The sequence below is a fragment of the Sapajus apella genome, unplaced genomic scaffold (assembly GCF_009761245.1).
Source record: "Sapajus apella isolate SASKATOON/1434 unplaced genomic scaffold, GSC_monkey_1.0 scaffold20, whole genome shotgun sequence".
Taxonomy (NCBI): Eukaryota; Metazoa; Chordata; class Mammalia; order Primates; family Cebidae; genus Sapajus; species Sapajus apella.
Genome location: NW_022436960.1, coordinates 2,894,305 through 2,904,265, shown reverse-complemented (window position 1 = coordinate 2,904,265; position 9,961 = coordinate 2,894,305). Strand labels below are relative to the sequence as shown.

The 9,961-nt window shown below is 60.7% G+C and overlaps 1 protein-coding gene across 16 annotated transcripts in view; it reads right to left on the bottom strand.

The window, feature by feature from the left end:
• Positions 1–903: 903 nt before the first annotated feature.
• BEGAIN (brain enriched guanylate kinase associated) overlaps positions 904–9,961 on the bottom strand; it is a 49,331-nt gene continuing 40,273 nt past the window's right edge. For 15 of the 16 annotated variants that reach the window (XM_032287390.1, XM_032287380.1, XM_032287382.1 and 12 more), the window contains 4 exons: positions 8,825–8,891; positions 7,697–7,804; positions 4,215–4,298; positions 904–3,070 (listed from right to left, as the gene is read on the bottom strand). In XM_032287390.1, the coding sequence (XP_032143281.1) occupies positions 1,724–3,070; positions 4,215–4,298; positions 7,697–7,804; positions 8,825–8,891 (1,606 nt within the window). In that variant the 3' untranslated portion in view covers positions 904–1,723. The remainder of the gene's footprint in view (positions 3,071–4,214; positions 4,299–7,696; positions 7,805–8,824; positions 8,892–9,961) is intronic. The other variant, XM_032287386.1, reaches the window with a different exon arrangement.

Sequence of the window (9,961 nt, the reverse complement as noted above, 5' to 3'; positions counted from 1 at the left end):
AAACTTAAGAAATGGAAAACATGAGCAACTGAAATGAAAAACTATGTCTGTGTGTAGCAGCTGAGCAGACACAGGAGGGAATTAGTGAATTGGAAGGAAGGTGCTCAGTGCGGGAGGAGAACGCAGCAGCCGTGGAGGCTGTGGTGTGGGCAGGCAGGGCCCGCTGCAGGCCTGAGGTGGCACAGGGCACGGTAGGGGGTGACGGGGCCGCCACAGGCTTGAGGTAGCGCAGGTCTGGGCAACAGACCCGGGGGGAGAAAACAGAATGGGCAGAGAAATGTTTTTAAAAACTAATAGTTGAGAATTTTTCAGAATTGGTGAAGTGACAGACTCCACACACGTGACAGACTCCCTGAGAATCCTAAGATTCCTATGAAGGAACTCCACACCCAGACACACCCCAGGGAAACCGCAGAAAGCAAGAGTCAAAGGGAAAATCTTAAAGAGCTGGGGAAGAGAAAGCAATTTTTTTTCCCAACCAAAGGAGCGGCTCCCGGCCTGACAGCCAGTTCCCAATACCAACAGGAAGCCCGAGCAGAGCGGCAGCTCCCGTGTGCCAAGGAAAAGCCGCTGCCGACATTCCGTCTGCAGCCCGACTACCTCTCAAGGAGAGGCAGTGTCTGACACATGAGGATTAGAGGCCAGGAAATCCGTGGGGCAGCGCACAGGAGCATGAGATGAGAGGAAAGAGCACTGTCCAGTGGGCTGGGAAAGGCAGGGGAAGCCGCACCTTAGATAGGAACTTGGATACTGGGGTGGGGACGGGTGGATATGGGGACGGGGTGTGAAGTGGGGTTAAGGGGCCCAACTTGGCTGCAGAGAGCAAGGCTGAGGGCGGGGACACCAGGGACTCCAAGTTCCCAAGACCAAAAGGCAGGAGGAGGAGAAATAGCCCAATCTAGATTCTTTCCACCAGTGTCTTTTATTAATGAATGCAAAATACAATAGTAACTGACAGGGCATGCATCAGAGACGACAGGAACGCAAGCCACAGAAACCGGGAGTGGAGGGCCTCATCATGTCTGAGGTAGAGTAAGACAGTGTCAGGGATGGATGTGGGGGCGGGACGAGCACCAGCTGCACTGGGGCATCATCCCCGCCCGCCCGGGGCTATGGGCCGTGGTGGGGGGGCTCAGGGCGGCGTGGTGGCCACACTGCGAAAAATGGATTTTTAAAACACTTCATAGCCCCAAATTTGTTTCAGCTCCCTCTTCGTGGACACAACTTCTGGGTTCCCTTGTCACCGGCTTGTGGGGGTGGTCTCTCCACTTGCAGAGTCCAGTCTCCACGGGACACGGTCCTTCCCTTCGCTTCCAAGGGGCAGGCCCCACACACCCTCACCCAAAAATAAAGGAGCTTTGTGTTGAAAACGCCAAGGCAGCCGTCCAGGGAGCTGGAGGCCAAGTGCGTTAAGAAAGACCCTTTTTCTCTATAAAAATAGTTTCGCTTTATAAAAGCGGGGACGCCCCTCTCAGATGGGGGAAGGATGAGTGTGAAAAACGTTCTAAGTGGAGTTCCACGGGGCGGGGCTGGCGGACACCGCGGTGCAGGGGGATCCTCCTCTTGGGTCTGTGGGGTTGGGGAGGAGAGGAGGTACGGGGAGGAACAGACGCCGGGTTGTTGGCAGGGGTGGGGGAACAGCAGGGGCTGGGGGGTGAGGTCGGCCCCTTGGGGCGCCATGGGCTGGCGGGGAGAAGCCCACAGCCAGGCCTGCACGTGGCGCTCAGTTGAGCAAGGTTCCGTAGAGCTGGGCCTTGGTGAGGCTGTCCTTGCGGCTCAGCCCCGAGCTACCAGTCCTTGGGAAGGCCTGCTGGGGGCTGAGGCGGGCGGCGGGGTGCATTTCCGGGGAGGCCTCCATGGAGCTTGGCTCCAAGGAGTCCCTGGAGCCCTGCTCGGGCTCAGGGCTGCTGGTGGCCCCACACAGCTGCACCCCGAGCCTGTCCCCATCGCCCCCCTCACTGGGTGTGTAGCCGGGCAGTGGGTCAGCCGAGCGGCCGGGGCTGAGGCTCAGGTCCCCGCCCGCCCGCAGGAAGCAGGGCTCTGCCAGGTGGCCCTGGGAGAGGTCATCCCCCTCGGAGAAGCTGTCGGCCTTGTAACTGGCATAGAGTGGGCTGGTGCGGCCGTCGGCCTTCTTGCCCGGGCTGCCCCCGGCCCCACCGTAGTAGCGTTCAGAGAAGCTGCAGGGTGAGGCACGGCCAGCGGCGCTAACCGGGTAGGAGTAGGCGCCGATGTCCTCCACGCTCAGGGGCCGCCACTGGCCCCGCACGTCCTCCCCGGAGAGCCGGGCAGTCCCCGGCTTGGCCCGTAGGCTCCACAGGTTTGGGGGCATCAGGGCCTGCTGGGGACCCGGAGAAGCCGGGAATCGGAAGGTCTCGGCTGGGTACGGTGACATGGTCCGCCCAAAGCCTGGGGCCACCTCGGCCTCCAGCGGGGCTGCCACCGCGGCTGTGGCCTTGGCAAAGCGAGGGCTGCCCTCGTAGGTGGCGGAGGGTGGCTTGCGGTCGAAGAGCTCGTCACGGCTGTTCAGGTAGATGGCCTGCTGGGACGCGGTCAGCGTGCTGGCCTGCGCGTGTTCCTTCTCCTCCGACGTGGCGCTGAAGCTGGAGTAGGAGCTGGATGTGGGCAGCGAGCCCGCATAGCCAGGGAAGGCCTCGTGCTGGAAGCCCGCCGGGAATGCCGCTGCCTCGGCCTCCTCCTCCTCCTCAGCCGCGCTGTCGGTGGAGTTCTGGGCCCGCAGGAAGCCCACGTCGGTCACGGGCGCGTCCACACTGGGCCGCCGGTCGCGCCGCCGCTCTTCTGGGCAGTAGAGGGCCGTGTCGCTGCAGTAGATGTCTCCCTTGTAGGGGGGCTGCGGGCCTGGTTTCTCCACCCCGTCGCAGAAGGCCAGGTCTCGGGCTGAGGCATCGGACAGGCGGGAGGACAGGCTGGCAGGGTCAGGCTTCTCTAGCACCTTGGCGATGACGCAGGTGGGGACGCTGTCGGCGTAGGCTGGGTGGCAGACGGGGGAGGGCAGGCTGCAGCCGTGCTTCTCCATGTGCAGGCTTACACGCTCCTGGAAGTCCGAGGGCAGCTGGAACGGGTGCGAGGAGTAGGGGGCGGGGACAGGGTCACTGTCAGCATGGTGGCCCAGTCCTGGCCCCGAAGCTGGGGACTGACGTTAGCTATGACTGACAGGCAGGCAGACAGATGCACAGGGCCTCCCGGCTTCTCAAGTCACACCGGGGGAGCCGGGATCCAGGAGGCTGAACTGAACAAGCTCCCAGGGGTGTGGGTGTCATGATGGCCTGGGGATCCCGGGTCACCTCCTCCCTCCCTACTCTGATTGGGCCCAGGAGAGCCCAGAAGCTGCAGTCACCTGGAGAAGCCGGAACCTGGGTCTGATTCAGGCCACACTCAAGGCTGCACACACCCCTACCCCCACCCATTTTGTGCCCAGAGAGGGGCTGACTTGCTCTCCCAGGTGCATGGGTTCTGTGGAAGCAGGGGGGCATTCCCCCCCACCCCCCATCCTGCCTGAGCACTCCTAAAGAAGACAGACTCAGAAACAGATGCAACAAAGATTGAGGGCCAGGGCTGAGACTGCCTGGTGCCATGTGGGGGTGTCCCGCTACTGTTTGATCTATTTTGTGAGTGTCTCAGGTATGGCTCAGGACCAGGGGAAGGAACAGGCCTGGCTAGGAGACCGCATGTGAGGCGGGGCAGAGGGCACAGGGTGTGGTGGCCATAGGTGGGCAGGGGTGGGCTGCTGGCCCATCTGCCTTTGGCATCAGACAGGCCTGGTTCTGGGTCCTGGCTCTGTGACCTGCCTGCTGTGTGGCTGCGGCCACACCATCTTTCCGGAAGTGTTTTCTTTCTGAAATGGGCACTGTCAGTAACCGTGCCCAGACACCAGGCTCCTGCGAGGCTCACACGAGGTCACTCTGTTGTGTCAGTGCTCAGAGGGAGCAGGGACCTGGACAGTCCCTGAAGGAAACTGAGGGTGACGGGCACCTGGGGTGGGCCAAGGGGACTCTGGTGAGGGCCAGGGGCTGCCCGGCTGGGTGAGGTGGGTGCATTTGGCGGCCCCTCCACCACAGGAGCAAGGGGGACAGAGGAGGCTCGGACTCAGCCAGCATCTTCCTCCTCCAGGATGGGAAGTAGCCTTGGGGTAAGACCAGCACACAAGGAGGCCGGTGGTCCTGGGGCGGGGCGGCCTGGCTGTGGGGCCACGTTACCTCAGACACCTTGTGGACCCTGCCGTAGGTCTGGCTGCACTGCAGCAGCTGGGCCGCTAGATTGCAGTCCTTCCTATAGAGCTCCTAAAAGACAAGAGAACGTGTTCGGTGCCACTCCCCCAGCCAAGGCCCCGCCACCCTGCCCAGCGCCGAGTGGCCAGTGGGGGCAATGGGTACACAGGGCCCGCTGTGCACTCGGCAGGACAGAGACCCACTACTGGCTCTGGCCCTCTCTGGGCGGCATGTTCTTGCCTGCAAAGTAAGGGCCTCATTCTGACCTGGGCTGCCAGAGCATGGAGGGCCCTGCCGCTGCCCTAGCTGGTGCCCTCGGGGCCGTGCTAAGATAGGAACCCCCATAAGGTTGGGGCAGTGGTAGAAGAAGGAGCCCCAATGGCCCTGAGCTCCTGGAGGCCCCCCAGGCTCATAGAGCAGGCCTGGTCTCCCTGTCCCTCGGGCTCCCAGAGTCCTTCCAAAGATGACTGGGTGGAAGTGCCAGGCAGGAATGGGTGGCAGGATGAGCCCCCAGCACCTTCCACCCTGCACCACAGACTTGCTGTTCACACCCGCCTTCCCAGAGTGTGGCCTGGGAACAGAGTGGCTGGAGGGCTGGGCAGGGACCAGGCAGGTGTGTGACCACAGGCCCAGGCGGGCGCTGGCTCTGAAAACAGATGCCAACAATAGGACTTGAGGGGTGTGGCTTCACCACTGAAAATCTCTTTTGCATGTACCTGTGTTTGGGGCTTGCATGCCTGCCCCGCCGGGGTCCCTACTGCAAGGGCTCTGACAGCTAGCCCTGGGGCGGCCCCGAAGCCCTGTGACCCACCCAAGCTGCCCCATGGCTGCTCCTGGTGAGAGTTGGCCAGTGTCCCAGCCCAACCAGCACTGCTGCCCAGGCAAGGCTGTCTCTGACACAGCACCTTTCTGTTCACCCACCATGGCCATGGAGCCTCCCTCACTGAGGCTGGTGCCCCCAACTTGGCCTACATGGTGGAGGGAATAGGAGTGGCCAAGCCCCTCCCAATGCCTCCCTGGGCCTCCTTGGAAGAGAATAGCACAGCTGCCTGACAGCTGAGAACTGGTCCCCTGTGTAACCCAGTCGACTGGCTGCCCCTGGCACCAGAGGGGCTGCAGACACTGCCCAGCCAGCCCAGGTCTGCCACTGAGCCCCACCAGCCACAGCCAGGAGTGGATGCCACTGGGAAGCCAGTGCCGTGCTCATAGCCCCTGGGGCACCTGGCTGGGCACCCAAGCCCCTGGGCTGTCCATGTCTGCGGTGGCTGGCTCTGGGACAGCCGGGAGCCTTTCCTGAGCAGCCACAACTGCTGGCTCAGGGAGGAAATGCTCACGGGATGCTCCGGCAGAGCCAGCAGGTGGAGGCAGGTGCTGTGGCTGCCCAGGGCCCTGGGCTGCTGGAGTCAGACTCCCGAGGTTGAGTTCTGGCTCCGTCTGCGAGCGGCCACCTGGATTACCTGGGAAGCCACTGAAGCTGTCTGTGCCTTAGTTTCCTCATGTGCTCCATCCCTGCAGAGGTCCCCGGGACTGGTGCCCACTTACGTAAGGGGCCTAGCCTTGTCACGGGTGGATCACGAGGTCAAGAGATTGAGACCATCCTGGTCAACATGGTGAAACCCCGTCTCTACTAAAAATGCAAAAAATTAGCTGGGCATGGTGGCGCGTGCCTGTAATCCCAGCAACTCAGGAGGCTGGGGCAGGAGAATTGCCTGAACCCGGGAGGCGGAGGTTGCGGTGAGCCGAGATCGCGCCATTGCACTCCAGCCTGGGTAACAAGAGTGAAACTCTGTCTCAAAAAAAAAAAAAGAAACACCTCTTGTCCTGAGCCCATGTCATCCTGTCCCCTCCTGTTGGCCTGTGCCTGGGACCACCGCTCCACTCCACCACAGACCTCCAGGTGTCCAAATCCCAGTGCCTCTTCTTGGCCCTCTGACCTGATCTCTCAGCAGCCGGTGAGCCAGCCGGCCAGAGCGCCGATGGCAGCCCCTCCTCAAGTGGCTGTCGGGCCACCACACTGGCCTGGTGTCCCCCAGCCTGCCGGCCACCCCCCCACCCAGGCATCCTTGCTGGGCCTCCCTGCTTCTCATCAGCAGGCTGCCTCGGCGGTCTCCACCGGCACGCCGGCCTTCACCCTCAACTCGAGGCCTGGGCCCCCCACTACCCTGGTTAACTCCCCGCTCGAAGGGCTCCTGTACGTCTCCTGCCCAGCTCCAGCCCCTCCCTCGCTGTCCCCAGCCAGGAATGGCTGGCAACGCCTTTTGTTTGGGCTCTGAACCTTGTAGCTGGGTTGGACTCAGTTTTAGCAACCCACATCCTAAGTCTTGGCCAGTCCTATTGATTCTATTTCCGAAACAACCAGAATCGCAGCTCTCTGCCCAGCCCCACTACCAAAATCGCCTGAGCCACCATCGTCCTTGGTACTAAGGCCCTGGCCGCCTCCTGATCGTCCCGCTCTTGCTCTCGTCCCCACAGCCTGTTCCCAGCACGGCAGCAAGCTGTACGTGCGATCACATTGCTCCTCTGTTTAAGAACCTTCTATGGCTCTCGACTACACTCAGAATGAAGCTCAGATCTCTGAGGGAAGCCTATCGTCTTTCTGACCCTGGCCGCCCCTCCCCCTGGGCGCTCTCTTTGGGGTCCTGCAAGTTGTCCGGGTACAGCTGCACACTGCGATTGCTTCGGCCTGGAAGCAATGCTCTTCCCACAGATGTCTGCGTGGTGGCTCCTTCACTCCTTTAGGTCCCGGCCCAGCAGCCCCTTCCAGAAGCACCCTCTTGAAATCTGCAGGCCCTCCAGCTGGCGACTCGCTGGTGCTGTTCCTCACTCTCTGTTTCTGTACAGCATTTCACACTTCTAACACACTCTAGAGTTTGCCCCACTCAGATGTGAACTCCACGTGGGCAGAGGTTTCTTTTCGTGTGTGTGTTTTTTCCCTGTGTTGTTCACACCATAATCTTGGAGCGTAGTAGGGTCTGGCAAGGAGCAGGAGCTGATTCGTGAATGTGTAGGCAGCTGTCCCGGGCCTGCGGGGCAACGGGGCCCATCTCACAAGGTCCCCAAAATTAGGCCCCCTGGGCAGTCACATACACAGCTGTGATGTGACACTGGGACTGGCCAACGGCGGGAGTCCTGAGTGGCCATGACCCTGCCTTGGGGTCAGGAAGCCTTGCCTTGAATGGGATAATATGGCTCCGCCTCCTCTAGCTGGTCCTTACAGCAGAGGGTCTGTTTAGGACACCCTTGGCACCCTCAGAGAGGCAGCCCATCCTTCCCCAACTGCACCAGGTCCTTCTCAAAGCCCTAACCGGCCTGTCCATCCACCTGTACCCTGCACCAGCCCCTTGAGGCTGGGGCCAAAGCAGCTGGGCTCAGGCCCCTTGAGAGTCAGACTGTGACTCCTGGCGCGTCCTGGGAAGCCCTCGCCTGGGCCGCCGGCAGCCCTCAGTGGGCCAAGCGTGTGTGGCACTCACGTTGTCCTCTGACAGCTTGTCGATGGTCACCTTGGCTTCCAGCAGGTGGCTGTTGAGGGCAACAATTTCGTGGCTCAGTGCACGCTTCTCCTCCTCATAGTGCTGGCCCTGCGGGTGGGATGGTGGGAGGAGGAGGTCTCTGGTTGGCTCCTTGCCCTGTTGCTCAGCTGCACCCCCATGTTGCCCCTTGTAGCCATGAATGACAAGACACTTGGAGGGCCAAGGGTGCAGGGCTTATGAACACAGACAGACCTTGGTTCAATGCCTGGGTCCAACACGGCCAAGCCAGACAGCCTTGGGCATGTCACTGCCTCCCCGAGCCTGTCTCATGTGCAATACAGAAGTGACAGTGTCCTGCCTCAGAAGCTGGGAGTGGGGACTCAGGACGGATGACTTGTGCCTGGCACAGAGCCCAGCCCATCTCACTGAACAGACTGGGAAACTGAGGCTCAGAAAGAAAAGGGCCCATGTCCAGGGACCCAGGCAGAGCCAGGTCCAGCCCCCAGGCCTGCCACCTCCCCTCTCTGACAGCACCACAAAGGCGGGCAGGTTGTTGCTTTCAAAAATGAGCTGGTCACCAAACTAGAAAGAAGGGAAACCTCTTCATCCTAGTGATGGAGTGGCTCCAGAAGCCCTCACCCTGTCCCTCTTGGACATGCGTCCCAGCAGTGCAGTCACAGAGAAAACGGCAACCCCACTGAAGTCATTGGCAGGTGGTGTGAGGTTCCCCACAGTGGGGTCCCTATGAGAGGCACAACTGGGGCTGGAACCTGTCTCTGGCTCACCCAGGGCCTGAATTTGGACCTCCCTCTCCTCCTGGGCCCGGGTCCCTGGACTGGCAGGCTGAGCTGGAAGGCCTGTTCCCAGCTTATGCCCTCCGTCCACAGCCCCTCTTACAGGCCCCCAGGCTGGAGTGTTCAAATCTGCCGCTCAGGCAGCATGGGGCAGCCCTGGACCCTAGTACTTCCTTAGCCTGAGAGCACCCACCCCACCCTGCATGTTCCGTGGAGAAAGGGGTGGGACCGGCAAGACCTGTGTCCCAGCTCCGGAGTGGCCCAGGGGTGCCCGCTGGGCGGCTCTCCCAGGGAAGGGGTGTGGGTGGGGAGTGGGTGCCGCGCTGCGGCTTACCATGCGGTACAGCTTGTCCTCTAGCTCCTGGTTGATCCTCTGCAGTGCCATGTAGTTGCTCTGAATCCTGGAGCAGGAGGCAATGGGGTCACTGTGGTGTCAGGCCTGGCACTCCCACGACCCTGACGGCCACACAGCCTGCTGAGCAGGGTGGGGCTCAATGGGACCTCTTGAGCTCACCCCACCAGCCTCACCCTGGTGGAGTGGAATGTGTGCCCCTCTGCACAGGGCCGAAAACATCCCATTAAACTTGTAGAGGCCTATCCTAGGCCAGGGTCCAGGACCATTTTCCCCCTTCGCCCCGGGAGCCCCTAAAGATGAGAAGCAAAGGCTTGTTATTCACAAGAGACTCTGTCCCATCTGCACACGGAGCCAGTTTACTCACATTTGACCCACAATTCTTACAAACCTGTGATGGGGCTGACAGTTCGAATGCGAATGAGCCGGGAAGAGACTTAACACTAACTATGTGAGGGGCTTTGGGGTGAGGCTGGAGCATCACAGTGAACAACACACGGTTCTGCAGGGAAGGGTGAGTGGAGCCGAGTGCCGGATGGGAATCAGGTGCTTGGAGCTTCCATTGCTGGTGGGAGGGGCTTGGGGATGGCGTCCACTCCGCCAACCTATGTGTCGTGTGAAGGCCCCCGTCTTGCCAATGGGGAAACTGAAGTGAAACTAATTACTTAACAAACACAGTAACTGGCAGGGCTCAGACTTGAACTGAGGTCTGATTGCACTGCCCAGGCTTGGCTTCTACAGGAGTGGAGGGTGACATTCAAAACACTCAGGAGGGCGGGGCTGTTTGGAGAGGACAAGCCCTCCACCTGCAGTAAATCCTCCCTGGGCAGCACCAGTGGATACTCTACAAATATCGAAAACAAATCAAGCCAACAGCAAAATTTGCATGCTCCTTGCACGTTCTGTTTAAGAAGATGGGAAAGTGTATATGACATTTTAGAAGAATATCCATCCTAAATGTGCACAAAAAAAGCTTTTAGAAAACTTTTGTGTCTGAAGGAGTCGGGCACTTGTGGCTCGACCCTTCATTGGCCTGCAGGCACTCAAGGGAATGGTCCCTAAACCGGTTCCTCTCCTGGCTAGACACAGCTTTCCGCATCAGGACTCCGGGGATCACGG